At 41.7% G+C, this 23,293-nt stretch overlaps 1 protein-coding gene across 1 annotated transcript in view; it reads right to left on the reverse strand.

Annotated features, from left to right (window-relative positions):
- The window catches only part of col25a1 (collagen type XXV alpha 1 chain), a 153,487-nt gene that overhangs the window by 25,618 nt on the left and 104,576 nt on the right, over positions 1-23,293 (reverse strand). Inside the window, exons 6-14 of the mRNA XM_086283832.1 lie at positions 21,963-21,989; positions 16,571-16,630; positions 14,778-14,894; positions 13,653-13,688; positions 7,501-7,527; positions 6,205-6,249; positions 4,225-4,269; positions 3,350-3,376; positions 1,066-1,110 (exon numbers count right to left, since the gene is read on the reverse strand). Of these exons, the coding sequence (XP_086139958.1) occupies positions 1,066-1,110; positions 3,350-3,376; positions 4,225-4,269; positions 6,205-6,249; positions 7,501-7,527; positions 13,653-13,688; positions 14,778-14,894; positions 16,571-16,630; positions 21,963-21,989 (429 nt within the window). The remainder of the gene's footprint in view (positions 1-1,065; positions 1,111-3,349; positions 3,377-4,224; positions 4,270-6,204; positions 6,250-7,500; positions 7,528-13,652; positions 13,689-14,777; positions 14,895-16,570; positions 16,631-21,962; positions 21,990-23,293) is intronic.

Raw genomic sequence — 23,293 nt, forward strand, 5'->3', positions numbered from 1 at the left:
TTCTCTCCTTTTATTGCACCAAGGTAAACTAGATCAAAGCGGTGCTTGAGCTGCAAAGTTTTATCGCCCTCCTCTTTTCCTTTTTGTTCACTCATTTTCCACAGATGACATCCTGCATCTGTTTCCCTCCAATGGTGTCCTTTCTTGGCTGCCGAGTTTTAAAAACCACAGTGCCCATAAAATGAGAAGTTATCAAAGTTTTTCTGCACCGAACAGCAATAAATTGGCAGTGACATTTTCAGTACATGGCTTCTGGTCTGCTGCCGGTTTATCGGTTACATTTTGTTTTTATACCTAACTCTGTATAAGCACCTCTGGTGTATAATACATCACAGCATTTTGCCCTCAGATACTGTGTTTCAGTTTCTTTGGCAACTCCAAGGAGAATCTTTATTGTTCCCCACTAGTGTGAGAAGCTAAATCAACATTTCCCCCCCCAAAAAAATAGCTCATTTCTATCCATAATTGATTTGTTTCTGAAATGTTTTACAACTTATGAAGAGTAAAGAGGTCCAAATTTTGCCCAGAGGTCATCCAATACAAATGAGGCTGTGACCTATTTTCATAAATGCTCCTTAAAGAAAATAATAAGAGCGAAGGCAGCATGGCAAGCATAATGTGTTTCTGGATATGATGTCAGTGTGCTAATACAAAGCAAAGAAACTCTTCCCGAAAACAAAAGCTTTTTGGACAGAAACATGAATCTATTAGTTTAGTTCTGAACAATCTGCCCAGCAGAGCTGTCTTGAAGATAAATGGTAACAAATTAATGCAGAAACCATCCAACCAGAAAATGTAGCATCAGCGTAGCATAGCAATTAAGTCCACATTAAATACAAAGGACACATCAAGTGCCAGGATGACTGCTTATGTGCAGCCTTGACTACAGTACAACTGATGACCCTTGACCCCAGCTGTTTCTACTGAACATTACAGTTCTCCTCAGAAGGCTGACGTTAACTTTTTTTTACTGTTTTCTGGCCACCGACAGCCTCTCTGTTGGTTCCCTGTGCAGCGTCCAAGACATAAACAAAAGAGAACAAAAACTCAGAGGATTTCACATACCTTCTCTCCCGGTTCACCTTTCGGTCCGTCCTCACCCAAATCACCCTGCAATGACATCACAGAAACCTGTTCAGTCTCTTGGACGCAGGAATGAGTCAGTGCTGACAGTACATGACATGAAACATGATTGCTTTAACAAGCTTAGCACACAGTAGGACAAGCTTCTTCTTCTTCTGTGATTGCACTGGAGCAAAGCTGCTGCTTTATCTTCACTTTGATCACTTAGCCGTCAAATGAAGTTCAAATATAAATGTAATATTTAGGTGATGCCCTGTTACGAAGCTCCTAAGCTCACTGCATTGAGAGCTGTGATAAACTTCACTTCTTAACTCCCAACTTTTGCAATATTTGCTGTACGGCCGGGATCATAGCTCGTCCCATCCACAATATGACTCGGTGGAAGCCATTTGACTGGTAGTTTTCTTTATAAGGAGAATGTCTCGTTGTTGGAATAACCTTCAAATGAGTAAGTCTGGTGAGCCAGCTTTTTTTCTACACCCCCAAGAGGCTGTCATGTCTCAAATGCACACTCTACGCGCATTCCCAGGCTCTCAGTTGTACTTTGTTTTTCCTGTTAAATAGCAACAGTTAGCATACGATACCAAGCTGGTAAATCTATCTGCTCAGCATCAGCATGTCAGCACGCTGGTTAGAACTTAACTCAAAGCACGCAGACTCACAGACTCTGTAAAATGTTGCTACACTCTTGTTTTATCAGTGGATTTCGTATCACAGCACGGCTATAAATCCCGACTGTGTAAATGTAGTGAAACATGACATGTTTCATCAAATGAAATTAAATGGGGAAACACAATGATTTGCAATCATGAGTGTCTTTGTAAGTTATCACTGTTGTGATGTCAAAATATATACATATATTTAAAAAAAAACTGCAACAAGCTTTCTACTTTCCCTTTTTATCTGTTAGAAGCCTTTTTTCTTTTTTAATTAGCTTGCTGACTAATTAATGAGGAAAAAAACAAGTGTTTAATGTTAACATGTCTGACTCCTCTGAAAATAAAACCTCAGAGTACTTTGAGCCAAGCTGCCTGGCAGGGAAAAGGTGATTTCACTTTTAATAAATCCCCATGATTTTATATTAAGATTAGACCGCGAATCAAACAACGCCTTGCAGTTCCAAGGATATGAAATAAAAGGGTGTCTCATTGTGTTACGCTATTAAAAAAAAAAAAAAGAACTTCAAGAAAACGAGATTATTTTAACAGCTTCAATGCTTCAAACTGCTGTTTATTTTTCCATTTAGGAATTTATCATAAGTTGAATCGACAAAGCCAAAAAGTGCAGTTTTTGCTAGCAGCGCTGGCCTGCCACATGGCATCTCTTCCAAACCCGAAGGTCAGGACCCCAATTAGTGCTCTGACAAGTCTCAGGATGATTATATGACTGGAAATGATAAAAAAAATTAAATCTGCAGAACAAATTGTTTATTTTGTCAGAATTTTCTTAATTAACTGGACGTGGTTTCCTCTTTACCCTCCTGCAACCTGATGAAATGATCTGAAAAAGATGCATCCCTCTTCTGGAAAACTGGTCACGATGTTTAAGACGTGGAAATTGTGGCAAAGCCAAGCGGCCAGGAGTCGACAAAGCACAGAACCAGGTTCATACTAATACGAACTGACACACTGGATGCTCGTGTTCTTTTTCAATCCATTGTGTTAAAAAAATATTTGCACTTTGACCTTTTTTTGTGCATCGCGGTAAAGGATACACACGATGCTGTGAACTGGGATTGCTAGGAGATGCTGTCACATCTTTACAGCAAGCCAGGTGTGTTAGCGACAGAGACACTGTCTCTGATTCAGCTCAGAACTGATCCAGCTGACAACGACTGCCCGAGGGCCAGTTTTGTGGTCGATGAAGCACACACGATAAGTCATCACTTAACTCTCCAGCCCGCTACACTGTCATCCCGGTCAGTGTTTCACACCTCCCACCCCGCTGCCGTCCAACAACAGCAAATAAGGGCACCATTACAATTACAGAACAGAGGGAATAAAGCTGCCGTTCCTCTGTGGGGCTGTTTTATGGATCTGTTCTTAGGTTTACTTCACGGCCTGGAGTCGGTGAAGCTGGGTGCAGTTTTTGTGACTCACTAAATCACTGACTCACTGGTGGCTAAGTTACAGAAGGGAGGCAACTTCAAAAAAAAAACAAAAAACTAGCTGGAACTGGGAGATGTAAAGGCAGAGCTGCAGTCGTGGTGATGAGATAACAGACTGACGCTAGCAATAATGTCCGAAGATCCAAATTAGCGCCTTACCTTTTCACCTCGTTCTCCCATTTCACCCTGTTAGGAAGGAAAGCAGAGCAGCAGAGATAGAAAAAATGAGGGTTTGGGGGGGTTATTGCACACACTCAGGGTCAGTTCGTATCTGGGGTTAAATTCATATTTGATTATAAATGTTATGACTGCTTTTTTTCCCCAGACAGACCCTGACATGAACTTTTTTGTTTTTTAAATTTAAAATCGTCCTTGCATTATCATTGCAACATATTTTTATACCATGCATTAAAGTCTTCATGGAGGATATATATTTTCTGTTACATCAAAGACGAATACATGTATATGCATGTTTTTCAAAACCATGAAAAAGAAATCACAAAGGGACAAAACGGCTGATGGTCAAAAGGTAAGATGAAAAATGACTGAAAGGGGGAGATGCTTCTGTGAGAGGATAAGGAAAGTATTGCAAATGACTTTAACCCTCTGGAGTCAAGGGACATCTCCAAATCACATGACTGAATTAAGATGACCCTGCAGCAAGACGCAGCCTCACGGAGTCTCTGTTTCAGTTTGTATTAAAAGTGTGAACTATATACTAACAGTGCAGTTACATGGAAGGTTTCTGATGTGATAATGATATTGTTAAGCTATGTAAAATAATCCATATAATAGCAAAAGTGTTCACATTGAGTCTTATATTTTAGATCATCTCAACAGATATTTGGGATTCAGGATTTTGTTTTAGTTTGATATTGCAAAGTTTGCTGGCAATGGTTGCTGCTGCTCTCACAAAGTGCAGGGTGGGATAACATGACTTTGACCTCAGAGGGTTAACCCAAAAAAAGGGGGAAAAAAGCGACTGCTATGACTTCACAAGAATATGAGCACACAGAATATGTGTGCACCCCGACCTTGGCTCCTGGAACACCGTCCAGTCCTGGGATGCCAACATCCCCCTACGGACAGCACAAGATACACACAGTGACTGACTCAGTGTGCTGCGTAAGCAGTTCGACTAAAGATTCAAGGTCAGGAGATATGACCCCTACACTCCCCACCCCACAAAAAGCGAACAAAACAAAAGAAAATGCATATTTTTCTTCTTAAAATTGAGATAACAATTGACTCAGACACAAGAGTGAGTGTATGGTGCAAAGGGCTTTTGCAGGATAGTTGGTAATGCAGCACGAGACAGGTGAGATACAGCTACACTGACAGAACTGCTGTAAGGAGCGTAAATGTACAGCTACAGCACTATGAATTCTATAACATTCCCCAAAAGTTCACATGTATCAAATATTGAAACCACAAAGTGAATGTGAAAGACGAGAGGATAAACAAGCTGATTAAAAGCTTAATTATCTGGTTTGGTTCTGTGTATGTGCAGAAGAAGAAAAGCCAAGCCCGTCTGACGGATGCCAGTTTGCCGTTAGCCTCGATCCCTTGTCTCCGCGGCTCCCTAGCTGAAAAACCAACCTCTGTCCATCTGCTGCCAGAAACAATTAACCTCCTGACCTTTGCAAACATACCACGTCATTACCCTTTCAGAGGAGCAGTAGCTATTCCTCAGCCCAGACAGACAGCTTTAACCAGATGAAGCTGATTAATGTAGCCAGAGTGGAAAAATAACGCAGTGCATTACTTGGATTAAAATACATGTCACCAGGCAGCTCGGTACTGGCCATATTCGAAGGAAAACTGTGTTACTGGATGTCATTTTTCAATATCTTAATGCTATTTTCACTGTTCCCCAAAATGCTTCATGCTCATGGGAAACTCGGCGTGTCTGATCCGCGCTGGGCGTGTCCCTGCAGCTACACACTCGTGGTGATGTTCGTCATAAACGCATATGGAAGTCATTGACATAATAATGACACCCTATTGACATAATGATGATAGAGTCTGTTAGGAACTCCAAAGGTTGGCTTGATAAGGTGGCATTAGTGATTCTGCTGGGATATCCATGTCAAATCAATACCGTGTCTGTGCGAGTGGACCCGCCACTGCCGCCTGAGCACCTTTAACTGCTTTTGAGTCAAACTTTCTGCAAGAGTGAGACTTACATACCATAACAGGTTCTGCTTTATAACTGCACTGCACAGCATTGGAGATCTATTTCATGGCTGCTACAAAACCTCACTCCTTTCATTTTGGAAACAGAATTAAGCTTTCAGCCTCCACTGTAGCCAGAGTTAGCATGGATTTTACTTTAAAATGAAACTTCTTCACTCTGGTTCCTATTACAGCCATACGTGCCTCTCCTTTCTTTATAAGTGCATGTTTCAGATTAGAGCGATGCAACCCTCAAACTGCCTCTCCATTCATTCTCTTCACTTATACCATCGTTTGTTCTGGAATAAATATGCTTTTCCATCTCTTTTTTCTCCTTCCCTCCACCCATTGTGAAACACCTGCACTGCGTCTTCTTTATCCGCTCCGAGAATGAATAGCAGACATGAGCCGAGTGTGTGAACAGATTCAGAGGCAGCCAGAACGGTATTTTGTGGTTAAGGCTTGAAGAAGAAGCCCACGGGTTTTCTCCCAAACCGAAATAGTGGTTTGAAACTGTCAGAACTTTTTTTTTCTTATATAAAAAACTAAAACACATGGGGAGAAAGATTAACGAAAGATTAATGCTCAAGTGAGCCTTTTCATGATAAAATACTATCAGGTATGCAGATGGATGTTGGTTCTCTGAACTTTGTGTGCATATTTTTATTTTAGGGACACATAAAAAGTCTTGAGGGACAATAATGCTGCCTAGTAGTGGTGTTTTTTTCCTCTTGGAAAAGTACATTCACTAATAAAAACAACAGCAAGTCAGCAAGAACTAGTTAAAAGCCCAGAAGTGTAGAGCTTTACAAGAATTCAGTGTAAATGAGTTTGCTCACCTTCAGTCCATCAACACCGGGGATGCCAGGAGGCCCGAGTGAACCCTGGGAAATAAAAGCAAAGTTTGTTGGGTTTTTTGCATCATTACATTCGACCATCTCGCTGCTCGTACCGTCACGGCCGGCTCAACGGTTGTAAATAAACACCGGCGGCGTATCCGTTCTGTCTGCCGCTGATCAGGGCGTGCTCTGATGTTACTGCGCCAGACCAGCATAAATACTGCATGTCATATTTCATCATCTGCTCTGTTATGGACAATACAGCCAGAAGGCAAGACTGAGGACACTCCTGCTGCACTTCAAACTGAAAATGTACTGCCCTGTGAAATAAAGAAATGTTTCGCACAGCAGATGTACTCGAGATTTTACCGCATCTACTGCGTCAGCTTAGTAAAAGTTGGTTTAGACTCTGAGGGCCAAGCGTGTTTTAATGAACGCCCGCTCTCTGTTCTTCGCGGTTTGCTTATGTTGGCTTTTTGCACCACTTTCATAATAAAAGCCATTTACAGTTACCGGTCGCATTTAAAGATGTATCAGAGATGCTTGAGAGATGTGAGATACAGTCGCAGGAAAGCATCGTGTCGAGGGTTGAAAACCGTTCACGCTGGACTTTTTCGTCATGCGGTGGCACCGAATCAGTCACCGAGCTGATGAAACTTGAATAACCCTCGACGCGGCCCCTCTACTAAACACAGCGCTCCACTAGCAGCAGATCTAATTGAGTAGCCTCCGGGCCTGGCTTATGAGTCATTAACACTGTGGTGTGTCATCATTGACCCCTCCACACACACACACTCCCTCTCCCACGCCGACGGGAGGCCTTGCCGACAGATGACAGTGCAGACAGGAAGTGTCTGATTGGGTTACACTGAACAAACACTGGCAGCTACCTGATGGCTGGATATAGCTTACATCTGTTCCTCACATCAGCGCCACCAGGGACCCGCAGCCTGTATCACAGCACTTAGCTCCAGGTTCTCTGTTCTCCATCTCTCTCCTTCTCTGTCACCCTTTTTTCCCCACTTCTCCTGTTTATTCACCATGACTGCGCAGTGTCTGTCGCTAATATGCAGGTAAACATACTCATCAAACAACACGTTTACAACCGTTTGTGCAACGAGAGCTGCTGTGAAATGAAAAACAGTTTGGTTTAGATCAGAATTCAACAGAGGGACAAAAAAAAAAAGTTTCCTTTGTACTTTTATGTCACAACCAAGTCAGCGAATCTCATTTAGTTTTCTTTAAGAAAAGCAAGAAATGCCAGCAAGAAGAAAGAAATGATTTTCTGTAACTTACCTTCGGCCCTTGCGGCCCCTCAGGTCCCTATAAATGAAAAGAGAGACGGAGAGAGATTGAGTGCAGGAGAAACGCAGCAAAAATAGTTCATGTGAGATGAAATAATACAATTACCAGAGCCAACATGGTCAGAGCAGAGAGACTGGCAGAGCTTGTGGTAGGATTTCATGCAGCGCGCACACACCCTTCAGGAAGAACCCGAATCACAATCAATCCCTTGTTTTATTCTCCAGCAAAGAATGAAAATCCGCTCACTCCCTGCCTTCTTTTTGCTGAAGTGACCCATAAACAGGAATCTTTAATAAGCTCATGAATAACAAAAGCTTTTATGGTTTTATCTTTTATGTTGATCTGTCTTTACTCGTTTTAGTGACTGTAAAAACTTGTCTCGTTTGGCCGCGCTACATTCCGAGTCTACGGTCCAAACACATAGAGAGGTTCATTACCTAAATGGGCCAATATCTGGAAAGCTTTGCAAAGCTAACAAGTTAGCCAACGGGGGGGGGAAAGGCGCCTCATCTCTAAGGCAGATTTAAATCATGGATCGATGTGTCTGGGAGGACAGTTTCTATTTACAACCTGCTGTTTACTGCAGTGAAACTGGAGGCCGCGTTGGGCTGTCGGCCTCCTCCGCTGGAAGCTGCCTAAAACAACACGACCGCATCGTGAAGAAACTGGGAAGCCTGGGTGAAAGTTAGCTCCTTCCTTGTTTCTCAAAGACTTTTGAGCTATCGCACCAGCGCGGCAGTTCATCAACACCTTTACGCCTGGCTGTTATGACACCTCACGTTGGCCGGCTTCTTTCACACTTTCGGCCATTTGGCTCGTCGCTCGCAGCTGAGTCAAGGCCAGGCGGACCTTGTGCCCCGCAGGCTCTCTACAGCAGCAACTTTTCCTCGCTTTGCTCACGTCGATGTATAACTGGCAAAGCTCAAGATACGGTCCCCTGATGTGTGTAAAACGTTTGTGTGAGAGTGTTAAAAAGAAGCCAACGAGGACACGTTCGGGTTGAAAAGTTAAGACTGTCAGTGCAAATTTGCCTGAAGAAGAAGCCCGGTTTGATGTCGGCCTACTTGTGACTTCACGGCGATTAAATTCTGCGAATAAGCTGATTGTTGGATCGGTTTTAGTATTTGTTGTTAAAACGGGCTATCACCAAGTAACTGTACCTCAAAACTTCCCTCTCCCGATTTCCATTTTTCCCCAAAATTGGCCCGTTAAAATCCCTGTAGCAACAAGTTCTCACATTTTCAGAAATGGCCCACACAGTTGCAGCTCATTTATGGTGCATTCCTTGTGCACTTACAGCAAAAACCTCAATGAACAACTTTCATTATCCTAGCCAACCAAGAAAAAGGTTTTCCTCCCATTTGCCTTTAAAAGCCTTTGTTAGCTGTCCTCAGTAGGGTTTAGTAAACATCTTTATGACCCACTAGGTATGTGAGAGCATGTGCTGCTCGCCTGAGTGCTAATTAGCTTGGCTACATCTGAGAACACTCAGAAGCTACTGCTGAAAAGGAGTTTTTTTGTTTGTTTTTTTAAAGAAAGTCAAGAGCGCTTAAGGAAGTCTTGGCTCTTTGGTTCTCAACCCTGGATCCTGACTTTGGTGAAAAATGAAAAGGGAAGAACAATCCAAAGATCTTTGTGAAAAAGGATTATTATTCCATCTGAAAGTGTTCATCACGATAGCAGATGTTCAGCATGTAGCGGCTTAGCTGCCTCATTTAGCATTCATAAAGGAAAGAAATTCCACAAATGTGCAATATCAACAGGCTGCCTATTGAAGTCGAGCATCCGAGCACAAATACAATGCGCTGAATGTTTGGTACTTTCATTCATGATTCGGACGTTGCGAACAATGAAGCCATTCCCAGGTCAATTCCCACACTCAATCAGCAGCACTTGAACCTTTGAAAGTTGAAGGACTTCCAGAATGTGTGGCATTCACATAAAAAATATTCGTCTGATCATAGAACAGAAAGGCTCCACATTCAAGCTTGTTCCGTTCAAGGCTTTTGTGTCAGTTATACTGTGAGTTTTCAACTATTATAAACTATTTAAACTTTTAAACAAATGTATTTTTTTCTCTTTTTTGCCTTAAGTTGTAGCTATATGTGCTTATTGCGGAGGCGTGCTTTATTCAAACTGTTCACATAACATTTTCTAAGAGTTTTCAATCACTCTTTATTGCTCCTGCCACTATAAACAAAAGCACTGTAGAAAGCACTGTAGCCTGGTAAAGCAATAATACAGAATGGCTTAAGTTAAACCATTCAAACCTTCACCTGTCATGGCTGCGCTGAGATTAGGCTGTTTTAAAAGACATCTGATAGCAGACTGCTTTCTAAACTACAGTATGGATGTGGCCTTAGCTATCAGTGGGGATGTGAAGGCCACTTCTTTGTCTATTTAGAGGATCTAGGCTCAGATAACACTGGATGTATTGCCCAAACATGGCCCGTATTAACAGTTGTGTATAGGTCTCTTTTGGCCTGTACTGATAATGTTGATTCATGGTGAGAATGGCTGCTTCAGCTCAGCCACAGGCGGACACAATAGAGGGGCCAGATGTCAGATGTGCTGTGACATTTGGGCCACATTTGGTGCACTCATGTCAAAAGTAGCTCGTAACTTCAGGGCCACGTCTGACCCCACAGTATACTTGGAGTGGGCAGATGCTCACTGACATTCAGGTGATTTTAGATTATATACATATATTACAGATGTCACATTTTCATGCTGGCTCTGATCTGTAATATCTCCACAACAATTACACGCCTTGCAGTATGGATGAGTTTTGTAAGCCACACGTGTAGCTTACAGAAGATTCACAGGATTTGATTAAAATGTCCGTTATTTTCATGAAACATCTGCACTTTGATTTAAAGTTATATGCTTTACGTGGTAGTCGGGTCAAAGAGAAGAAAAGAGAGGCTTTGTAATGGATTTTGTTACTAGCTACATTCCAGCTGTAGTCCCCGCAGGTAAATGTGATCCAGTGACCTCAGCATTTTAAACATTCTGGCTATGGTCCTGTCTGCGGGCTCATTTATCAATCCATCCATCCATTTCCTTAACTACTTAACCATACAGGGTGGGGCCTATCCCCAGCTGCCACTGGGCGAGAGGCAGGGTACACATGGAGAAGTTGCCAGTACATCACAGGGCTAACAGGGAGAGACAAACAGCCATTCACATCCTCACCTATGGCCAATTTAGAATCTGTAATTAACCTCACGTACATGACTTCGCACCGTGGGACGAAACCGCATGCCAGACAAAACCCCTGAGTGTAGGTGTGCTTTGTTTTAACAACATAATAAGACCCAAGGCTGTAAAAATAGGAATTTGCCTTTAAGAACAAACAGATTTGTTCCACTAAAATGGTTTTGTCCACATTTCCCACAACATTGTTTGATTTCCCCGACCATGTCATAAGCTATTCGCTCACATCTTTGCTCCTCATGTTTGGCTTTACAGCAAAGGAAAACTCAGTCAAGGTCAATAAAATATCAGAGGTATGTCTTCATTGAACAGGCTTTTGAGGAGCGAATGTGTCCCTACATTCATGCCTGTGGAGTTTTTTTTCATTGATTGTCCAAGGTGAGCTACTGGTGCATTGTGGGTAGCTTTGGAATGAATAGGATGCACAAGGGGATCAGTGAAAGTCTGCTGCATAATTGGAAATTACACCAAAAAGCAGATGGAAGAGGCTTCTCTCAGCTTTGGATGGAACATATTTGGACTTTTTGTTCTGAACAAGCTGAGCTCCAGATGAATGCTGAGTGTGGGGCTGCAAGCCACCTTTGGAGAGCTGAAGACCCCCTTAATTTACCACAGAGAGACCTCGTGGCGCTGATGATTTTGAACTTAGTCCTGAAAATATTTCCTTTTCTTCTTCTTCTTGTTCTTCTTCTTTCCACCTCCCCCCCCCCCACCTCCTCCTTGTTTCTCCACAAGAGCTTAATCCTTCTAACCAGCACCACATGTCCTGGAAGGCTGCTGGAAAACTCTGGAATCTACTTTTGCCCCTTTAACAATAGCATCTACATTAAAAAAAAAACTCCGAGCTGTGTCAAGTGGGCGCTAGCGCCGAGAGCGCTGCAAAAGAAGCAAAAGTCGGTCGAGCGGTGACCTCAGAATCCCTGCCTCCGGCTCACTTGTGGAGATCAAGATGTGCCAATCACAGATTATTCTTTCAGCTGGCTGCACAAAGTGGAGACTTGTTGCTTATGCATCTAATTCATATTGATTTGCACAGGCCAACCAAGGGCGGGGACTGGCGGGATTTTTTTTTTCTTCTCTTAGATGGGAAAATGTCTTTTTATTTCTTCTCCAGAGGTTTATCAGCTACAGAAACTCTTCTCTTTAATCCAGTATCTTATCTTTGCTCTTTTTTACCAGGGAGCAGCAAACATTCTGTCGTTGCATGAAATCACAGGCCGCAAACGCAGTAACTGTGCTGTCACATGTTTTTACAACTGCTGGGACATGCTCATCTCACGCTGCTTTATAGGGCGATGACTTTACTCCTTGTTAAAAGTACATTAGTGTCACGCTGTGTATATACTTGTGAAAGAGGATGCTTCATTTCAGCAGTTACAGTAAGCAGTCCTTAATTCACGTTCAGACGGGTTGAGAGTCTCTGTTCATTGGTCATCGGAGGTTGTGCAAACACTAGGCTTATGTGAGCGCACCTGGGAACATCCATCGCAAAGTGTAAATTCATCACAGAGTGGATTTTCAAACCGAACATTGCTGCTTACACAGCTACCCGCCCAAAGTGGGATAAAACACGAAGCCAACAAAAGCAACAGTAACTTAAAAAGCAGAAAGAGGGAGGGAACTTTACTTTAGAGGATCGCCCATTAAGTCGTCTAAGATTGATTAGCACCTTTGGATCCTTTACCCAATGCGTCTTTTTCGCTCTAGCCTCAATTATTTCCTCTGTCCATTTCTCCCCAGCCCACCAAATTTTTCCACAGGGGAAAAGGTCAAGGGGAGCTGGAGTCAGAGATGAAAGCACTTGATAATACCTCTTCTGTCAGCTTCACTTCCCTTCACTCCCCGCATCCACTGATGTGACATCGAGTGTTTTTTGTATCACGTTTTCCATCCTTGCTCTCCCTGGAATTTGGTTTGACCTATTCGTTGTAGCTTTTATGAGGAAACTTTAATCAAGTGCTTTATTTGCTGAACACCGCAAGTGGTATCCAGTTGCCATCAACTGGAGCAGCGACTCGTCCATGCGGTACAAAGGGTTTGTGAGGGAAAACAAACTTTTTCTTAACAAGTTAGCATAAAACGTGTCATTCGCTGTCATATCGATGAACCATCTCACAAATATCTCACGAAAAATATATACACTGCCAGTCAAATGGTGCCATTAGAACAACAGAGCCCGCTTTGAGAAGTCCTACATATGAAACATATTTGGCTCTGATTAAACCAAACTTGCTACATAATTTCTTCTTTTTTTTTTTCATAGTTTTGATGTTTTCAGTAGAAATTGACACAAAAAAAGGCTTTTCCAGCCTTTTGAGTACAACGGATAAAAAAACATAAAATGAAAACTTAAGTTTATAATTAAATAAATACATAAAATACAGTCCAAAGCTTGAGAACCTTTGGAAAATTACCTTGGCATTGACAGTTCTGCACATAATATCATAAATAAGACACTAATTCAACTTGGGGTCTGGCTTAACTGGAAAACCAGAGAAAAGAGTCTCCATCCATTTAGATAATTCCAGGAAGGAAATATACACACAGGACTCCCCTGTACACTCCGACTTCTGCATGTATTTAACTCAGAATGTCTATAACATGTCAATTAGTGAGCATTAAAGCATTTTTCAGGCCAATTTCCTCACATTTGGAGAGGCCAGATCTGGCAGTCCTGCTCCATTTGCAATCTTCACGCTAAGCTAAGTGACTGCTAGCAATAATTTCATATTTATGAAAAGTCACGCAAGCGATCATTCTTTTCATCTAAGTCTTAATATGTCCATTTCTCAAAATGTCAAACTACCCAGAAAAACCCTGGACTCGTATCGCCTACATTTTGTTAAACAATTCTGCAAGGCTACGTTGTTAATTAGCGTGTCAGGGCAGCCACAGAAGGGGATGTTCGAAACAAAGTTTGGACTCACCAGGGGTCCCGTTTCCCCAGGCTGTCCTGGATCACCCTGTAAGAAACATAAAATCGTTAATGGAAGCAGAGCGTGTTATAATCTTACGTAAAACAAGTCTTGCGTTTAAAATGCTGCTTTTCTCCATATTATGTTCAAATTCCTTCTATTATAGTATCAAATAGCCAATATATGGTGCATAGCAGCCAGGCTGAAAGAGGAGCTTGCCATTGTGCCCATACACCAAGTAGGCTGAGAGGCACTTATCCAGCTGTGCCACCTGCACCCTGCACTGTATGTTTCCAGAAACCTTGTTCTTGTTTCGACTTTTGGTTCATGTCTATCGCACCGATGTTCCAACAGTTCGTGGTGTAGCAGAGAACTGTAGGAACATGCCAAAGCGATGTTTGTACATATTTGATTGGTACGTCTTTGCGGGACAATTTTTGCGACGCTCCTCCTGAGCTATTCATGAAAGGAGACCTAAATCACAAGAGCAATAAAGCGGCCTCGCAAAAGAAAACCAATTTCTTGGGAAAACGCAACAACTACTGCCACTGGAGGAATTGCAAATCATCTTAAAAACTTGGAAAGAACCAGATAAACAACACTTAATATTTTCGCACTCCTACTGTGATCTCTGCCAAGACAATAAAGATCTGGATCCCTCAGAAGGTTTTATAGCTCAACATAATTGACAGGCCTTTTCTGTTTCTTCTTTCTCTCACAGGCAAAGTTCACATAAATTAGCGTGATGCCAATGACAGGCTTAAGAACATGGAAAATGTTACGTGGTAATGAAAAACAACCACGTGAATGTAAATCTATACAGTAAAACCTTCTCCTGGGAGCCTATTCATGTTTAGTTATATAGACGTGAGGGCGATGAATTGTAATGTAGCTTGTCTAGTATTTATTAGAAAGGTTTTCGTTGGAATAAACCCTCCCAGCAACAAGTCAAAATCATACTGAATAGAAGCACAAACAGAGCTGAACTTGTTTAAAACTTACTGGAAATGACAGAGTATTTATTACAGGATACGCTGACAGAATTTTGCTGATCCAAACAAATTTTAATGATACATAGAGTAGAAAAAAAAACTAGTATCAAACGTTCTCAGATGCCAAGCAACAATCAGTACTCACCGGTAGACCAGGCACACCTCTGGGCCCATCCTTGCCAGTGTCTCCTGGAGGCCCCCTCGGTCCAGGAGGGCCCGGTGGCCCCGGGGGCCCGGGTGGCCCTGCTTGCCCCTGATCTCCCTGTGTGGCGAAATAACACATTAAAGAATCATTATGGTGTGTTATTTTTGGACTGCTGAGACTGGAGCCACTACAGTGAAATGATAATTAAGAGAGAGTCGTGGAATGTTCTTGTGGGTGGCGATGGGCTGCCTCCATTTATAACATGACGAATGAGCTTTTTGGAGCTAGCATACAACTTAAGTTAGGAGGAGCTGCAACGTAATGATTTGTAGCTGAAATATTAATCCTTTAAAATGCATGCAATCCTACAGGGCCATAATGAGTTGAGTAAGGACGGTGCTTTAGGTAACGACTCCAAAAAAACAAAGAAGTCCCATTTGAAGTTGACAAGTATAGAGCTACAATAATCAGGGGAAATATACTGAAAATGTGTGGTCCATTATGATACTGCATTATAAGAAATTCTATGAAAATATTCTGCAACCTAAGTTGCAGGGAAAAACCTTTGAGTGGTGCCAGGACAGTAATTCATTTTACCTTAATAAAAGCTTTTTTTAAAATGAAGTTTCCATATTTTCCTTTAACAATAACAGAAGGAGCGTGAGTGCTTATGACAGATCTGTCTGAAGGCTTGCATGCAAAGTGGCCAAAGAGAAGTGATTTGGTGAGACTTGGCACGGTGGACAGAGAGAGTGAGGACACACCCACTACCTTAATGAGCCGTCGCTTTATGAGCTGCTGGTCAGCGGAAAGAAAGCCATGATTGATCTTAGGGAAGACCATCTGAGCAGGTGTGTGAGGTCAAGAGGTCGTAGGTCAGAGGTGAGAGAAGGTTGAAGAAGGATGAAGTCCCAGAGGAGGAAGAAGAAGGAGGAGGAGGAAGGCAAATGCAAAAAGAAACAGATTCTGTTAGAAAGGCCTGTGTTCATGAACTCCGGTCCAGCACCTTCACAGATGGGGTGGTGGGAGAAATCCACACTTTTCCAGCACCGAGGTGGTTTGCTGAGGAAGTCTGGGCTTATTTTTTGGAGCCAGGGCCCATAATTATCACCTCTGGGGTGCGAGCGCGCCACAGCGAGTTCGCAGTCCCCTGGAAAAATGGGAATCACTCCTCCACTGTGAAAGTGCCGTCATCATCATCGTCGTGCCTGCTGCTATGTCAGACCCTGAGAGCTGCGCACACTGAAACCAGCGAGGTCAAACCTTTGAGTTGAGGTTCATTTCTAATCTTTTTCCAGCACATGTCTGATTCTGCTTGTGTCCATTGGTATTTGGCAGTGAAACAATCCCCAAGGCCGTGCTAGAGGATCGGAGGATTTGTGGTGAACCATGAACTTGAGCTTTAAGAAAAAAAATGCCACTTTGCTTCATCACTGAGTATTCCTCTGGGAGTTCCTTCAATTCATTTTAGCATCAATGGACACAAGCCAAACCATCTCTGTGTTCAGGATGTTGCCTGTTTAGTCACCTGCATATTACCAGGTTGTAACAGGCCAACGCATTCACTTGACCTGCCTAGCATGTCGACTGGAGAACAAACCTCTTGAGCGAAAAGACTAGTAGCAGAAGTGTTGAGAAGAGGCTAATGGTTGACCTGCTGTGATTAATTAGATTGCACTTTTCCTGCGTGCACTCCATCATCACTCCTTGAGAAAGGCAGCCAACAATTTACTTCCAGTGTGTGCTGCAGAGGGGTCGGACTGAGCAGCGAGGCAGCAGCACCACCGACAAACCTTGACAGTCAGGATCTGATTGCTGTGCAAAGCAGCCAGCGTAGGGAGACCAGGCAATCCCTGAAGGGACAAATAGCAGAACATGGCACAACACACGCATGATATTCAAACACTGGGTGAACAAAAACAGTTGAAGAAGGAAGGAGACAAGCATCCTGCTTCTAACTAGCCTCATAAATGTTTGAAATATAATATGTGGAATTCTTTGACATGTATATATGAGTTTTTAAGAGCCGTAAAAAGCCAACATCAAAGTTAACTGTCAAACAAAGACTTCTGAGGACCAGACATTTAAATTCAAAGCTAAACAAGACCAGGTATTTTATTTTAAACAGCTAACTTTGATACAGTCCAAGTTTACTTTCCTCAATAAAACTGTGTGTTCAATGGCACTGGGATCATCCTGTGTGGGCTGCAATGGCACAAGTAACCATTTCCTCTTGTTTTCTTCCAATTATACGTTTGTTGAAATAATATTCATACAATACACTTTGAGCTATAACAGGCTGGTAAATTGAGAAGTGGCATTGTTCGTTTAGCTTCAGGGAACACAAAGACACTCAAGATGTTTGATGGAAATTCAGTCAAATGGTTTCCAACTCCCTTGTCAACAAACTTCATGACAGATGTGATCCAAACATAAAAACTGGAGGGAAGAAGAAAACATCGGGCTTTCTCCTTGTTAAAAGATGACAATAGTTTACAGCTGCAAAGAAGAGCTTTTATCTGAATCCAGAAACGCTGACATTTTGTCAGCTAAACATGGTTGTCCAAATGCTACAGTCAAATAAATGCAGCCCATTAAATTTAATCACATTGATGGGTATATCAATAGGCTGACACATTTTTATTTCATTGCATTTTATTACATGCCTATCAAACTGCAGCAGATCATCTTTTACACTCAAAGTGTCATAAACTAGGCAGGCGCGCATCTAGTTGACTAGACACTGAAATGTTGCTGCCCTTGCTAGCTGGTGCCAGAAATGCTAGTTAGCTAAATGATGCTATCAATGTTACAGTGCTATAATGCTATCAACCTCGAAAGTTGATTTAACACCTAAATTCACCAGGGCATGGGGTGAACCAATGAACTGACATGAACTAGAATTGTTAGCATGTCTGGCTAACTGGCTAAAAAACCTAGCTTTAAACTAAGTTTGCTTTAATTGTTTATTCATTCTTTGACTGAATGTATATAACTACCCACGTAAATTTGCAGCGTTGCAGCTGTTGCTTACAGTTTACACTGTACAACTAGATTGTTGGATGTCCCAATTGTTTCTATGATATTTCAAGTCCTTTACTGCACTTGGGAGATGTTACCAAAAACAAGCATTAGCCAAAATGTAGCATTTGCCACACACATCGGATCCTGTTCTTCCTTAAAGACTTTGATCTCCTATTACTCAAATGGAAAACATATGTTTTGAAATATGAGAAAGTTCATATGTCAAGAAGCCATGAGCAATTATTTTTATGTTTAAAGCAGCTAAATGCTAAAGAGAGGATTGCTATATTAGGGGACTTCTAGCCTAGCTATGATATTATATAGGCAGAGATTAAGTATGTATTTAAGCCCAATTTTTAAAAATGTTTCTCTTTTTCATACTAAGTCAGCTGGATAATAACATGCTGGAGTCAGTAGTTTTAACCAGTTCTTGATCAATATGCCTCATTTGAGATTGTAGCAGTTGTTAGTTAAAAAATGAAAGCCTGCCTTTCTTATGCATTGTGTGACATGGAAGCCCTACTTAAAAAATCAACTTGTACAAGGTGAGCTGGTGTATCACTGTAAACTAAAACTGCTGTGCAAACGGTGAAACCCTGAGCGGTCTTAGAAGGGGTAACTGAAAGGAGTGTGGTGCTGATATAAATACGTTTTTCTTTAATAATAAAACTATAAAATGGCACCAAAAGATGACCACACACTGGTTGCACAATCGCTGCATATTCACTTGTTTATCCTCTTATCCTGCAGGTTTGCTATGTCAGAAATAACCAGCCTGAATGAAATGATGAAAACATATCTTAAAGACTGGCATAGTAGCATAAACATGGCCTGCAAGGGATCAATCTTTATATATATTCAAGTTTAAGATCAAATCTGTCCTATCCAAACATGGCTTTTGTGCCGTCCCTCTGGATTTCTAAAGATAAATCAAAAAGCATGGCTCATTAAGAATATGGGTTTCAAGGCAGGCTAATTTAATTCAGGCCTGCAGCCGAGCACAGCAGTGGATACTCTTACACTGTATACAATAGCCACGCTGTGCATAACTGGAATTGAAGCGCAAGTATTTTTCAAGTTATTTACAACCTCAAATGTTATTTACAACTTCAAATGTCTCGAGGACAAAGAGGGAAAGCAAGCACTGGATTATGATCAGTGGGAATAGAGAATATAAAAAGTCAAGGCATGAAATGTAGTGTTGTTCATGTGCAGGCTGGCACATGCGACTGCTTTCTGGGATGTCTCTAGAGTCGTGAATTTAAACCGTACGGTCATTCTCAGACGCCAGCACGGGACAAACGAAGAGAAAGTGGTGGCCATTCTGACAACAACCATGTCTAAAACACAATTCAGGCTTTCTGTGCAGGAGGTTAAAAGGCAGAGAAGCTTGGCTAGGTGTGGGTAAACTCTTACTCTTGCCTCCAAGCTGATGTCAATATGTGAGAATGATAATGACATGGTGGTTGACAGAGAATCCTAACCATTCGCAGACTGCCTTGTTTTGCTTTGCTAAACCGAAACGAATGTTGGTTATTTGGTAAGGAGCTTTGTTTCCATGTATTTGCCTGCAGCGAGGTGACTGGGATCTGTAGTAAACAATAAGCCGTATACGAGGCCAACAGGCATCCTCATTTATAGGACGCTGGCCAGATCCAGCATCTCCTCAACCACACCAAACACACAAAACATCCCGAGCGACTACAGGCTGTGGCATTTTCTGAATATCTATATATGGAGTGAATTACCAGCTCTGTACACAGATGGCTTTAATACATTTAAGTGTGTAATAACACATTCATCTGAAGCCTCAGATTTGGCATCAATCGGATACATCGAATTTATCTCGAGCGAAATTCATTTGAAGGCTTTTTTGATTTCATGCACAAATACACTGAAAATAATTCTTTGTTCATGACTAAAAAGTCAAATCCTGGAAATTATATAATCGTGGCCTCTTTATTTTGGAAGAATATTGCACATCGGTCACATTTGGGCAGTTTATTGGGAATTTTTCAGATTTTTTTTCCCCCCTTCAGTGAACCCAGGAATTGTTCAACCTTTGCTTGACAGCTGTAGCTGGTGCCATCTCTCAAAAGGACCACACACCTTTCTCGGTGATATGCATAGCTACTAACTCCTGTTAATTGTATTTTAAAAGTGGAGTTCCAGAGCTGGCTGTGTATTTGTTTGTTAAAGCTGGCCGATTTATTATTTGCTGCTTGGTTAACCTCTGATGTTTGGAGATGACCTTTGACCTTCAGGGCAGACAAATGGCTGACTGTGATATGCGTGAAACAGGCAGAGGAAGTAGGCATTTGTGAGGGAATTCTCTCGGACACATGGCGAATCTCTTACCGTCTTTGGTCACAGAGGATCAGACTCTAAACTGATCCCCTGATGTTACAAGAAAACACACCAAAAAAAAGTTATTTTAAGTTTAAATCTGTTTATATTTGAAGGGAATTTGCCAAACTGGTGCATACGGGACACTCTTCACATGTTCTCTTGTATACACGTATCTCCATATGGCTTTAATCAACTCCCTGCACGCAGTCAATACTGGGCATGAAATTGGCTTCACTTCCAGCCTGATAGATGGACTCAAGGTCAGGCAGTACTCGTCCTGTTATGCCTTCATTTATTAAGGAAAACCTTCTAATACCGCTACACTACATTTACCTACTAATCTAATGTGCAAAGTCAATATGCTGCTCTGGGAAGTTAATACAATTTAGCCGTGACCTGGACTGCTTTTATGCCCCTGCAGTCCGTCACATATGACTACAACACCGTGTTCATTTGTACCTGTTAGGGGACAGTTTTGCCATAACCGGGAGTTAATGAAACGCTTTCATGAAATGGACAGTTTGTTTATGTAGTCTCTAAGACAAATAGGACCTGTGAAAACTCCACCGGCCACACTGCTGTTTCCAAAACATAAATCATTTAACTGATAGTGACAGATGGCTCCACTTCCGAGGTTAAAAGGCTACAAATTAGGAGCAAAACCAAGAAATCCTATCCAAATGAGGACATTTGGTTCCACTAAAGACATTTCCTGTGAGTTTCAGTACTATGGCACTTGCAGCTATAATTATTATGAAATGTCTTTTATTGAACCAAAAACTAACTGAGGATATGACTATATTTTTCATCTCTTTTCTCTCTTTTTTTTTGGTTTTTGTAGATATTGCAAAAATGGAAAACCACCTGGAAAACTACAACCTGACTGTAATTTGAAGAGTGCCCATGTGTAACATTAGATCTATCACTAATCGAATTTCCCAGAAAAGGTCATTCAAATCACAAGACAATCTCTTGCTTTTTTAGCCCTGAGGGGAGCTGACTAACGTCTGGGTGGGCATCGAATATGAACTGGGATCACATCCGCTTGGGAAACTGAAACAAGACAAACTCTTGTCCTGCTGTGCCATGCTTAAAGAAATCAGTCACCGGGATTCAAAACTACTGACTCCACATGATACAGAAGAAGTGGACTCGTGCACGTGGGACCCTCGGTTAATGCAGCCTACTTTAAACAAACCTGTGCAGCCTGCTTTTCAAAGAGGGCTCGTTTTTTTTAACCGTTATTTGAGAAAAATGAGAGCTACCCTAGCTGCTAAGTGGAGATAGAGTAATTAATTTCAGAGTCTGTCAAGCACGGAAAAGCACTCACATTATCATCATTTAGAAGCAGCACTTTTATAGAAATGTCAAACGGCAGAGCTGGAAATGATTATAGTTCTGAACATGCCATGTCACTTTGAAGACTGAAGTGAATCACAAGTAATTATAGCGACTGAGCTCGTTGGCTTTTGATTATTGCTGAGATTAAGCAGAGCTCTTCAGCTGGTGTGCAAAGGCTTGTACTCATATTTAATTTAGAGACACAAGGTAAAAAAAAATCTAAAAAATTTCTGCATCTTGAAAAGGATACCACCCTATGCTTCCCAAAATATTTTGCACGTTCGTCTGCCCTTTCTTGATGGGGAAATAAGCAGTGCTGAAATGCTTGTTGTATTTGGCCACACTGGAAGAACACTATCCCAGGAATTTCATGCATCCCAAACCTTTTGCCCACAATTCTGCTGGGGGAGACGCACACACACACAGTCACATTCATCTGCTAATCACAAGAAGTCAGAGCAAACCGCATACCCGTGGTCCCTGGTCGCCTTGATCCCCCTGCGGAAAGAAGGAAAAATAATTTGTCTTCAAATGAAAGGGTCAAACAAATACCCGAACACGCACGCATAAATACAAAAGTGCGGCGCTAATGACGAGCTGAGACTCACACCCAAATTACAGCGGTATAATTCAGAACACATTGATAAGGAAAAATAATGCAGGAACCCTCAACTATCCATTGTGGTTGGGAGTAAAATCACTTATGATAACATGGACTGACATGGATTGGATATGAAAGACAGAACAGGGAGAGAGCGGTGGTGTGAGGTTTGGTGGGTGCCGTGCCAGATTTTATGCCCCAGAGATCTCTCAGATGGCTTTCTGCCCTTTTCGGGGGTAGATCCCTGCAGAGAGAGCGCGCAATCCTCAAGCAGAAAACATTTGGTTTCAAATCGATCAGCATGGTCGATTGTGGCTTTATCACATTACAGTAAAAGCCCAAACAAAAGCAAAGTTTAGACTCAGTTTTTTATTATTTTATTTTGAAACGAGTGGTGCCGGACCAAATGTCAGACAGTGAAATATAACTGTAATCTGTCTAGAATTGGGTAAGCGAACATCCTTAAACCATCTCATTTGGTGCACGTCGCTCTCCTGTTGGCTCAGTTTACAGTTTCACCACATCGGTAAAATGAGCCGACCAATCTTTCACACATGGATGGGAATTGTGCTCAAACAAACTTTGAATGCGATGCCTGAACAAATTTCAAATAAAACATCTCTTGGAATTTTTTTGTAATTTTTCATTGGGCCCTTGTTCCAAAAAACCCAGATTTAATGGGAAAACGGTTTATTCATCTTGGGTGGGAAGAATGCACACAGTTGTTTTTCATTTCATTAAACTGCAGATGAAGTGGTTCACATGAGAAGCATGAACATGCATCTCATCAGCAGGAACATAGTTAGTCACAATTATCATAATCAGCCTCAAAAATCATAAATCTGCTGTTGTAAGCCAATCTGATGCACTCTACTTTTCCTTGTGTTAAAGACCCAGTATGCGGGGTTTCAGTGGCTCTACCAGGAAACACAGGATATGGCTTTCATTCATGCTTTTATTTTTATTACAGTTTTCATTAAAAATTCACCTACAAATAAGAATAATCAGTTTCTATCTACAAATCAAAAAGCTGTCTCCACAGTATGTGGACCTTACTTTCACACCATTTCATTGTATTTCTTCTGCTGTACACCACAGCAGTCCTTTATTGTGATATTACCCAAGTCACTGCATAAATCATTTATTGATGAATGAACTGTTAAAGTCTTAATCTTCCTCAGGAGCACGTTAGATGTTTGCA

The sequence above is a fragment of the Aulonocara sp. 'chitande type north' Nkhata Bay genome, linkage group LG3, assembly GCF_057382095.1.
Source record: "Aulonocara sp. 'chitande type north' Nkhata Bay isolate Kocher_YH1m ecotype deep benthic linkage group LG3, A_spYH_male_GT1.1, whole genome shotgun sequence".
Taxonomy (NCBI): domain Eukaryota; kingdom Metazoa; phylum Chordata; class Actinopteri; order Cichliformes; family Cichlidae; genus Aulonocara; species Aulonocara sp. 'chitande type north' Nkhata Bay.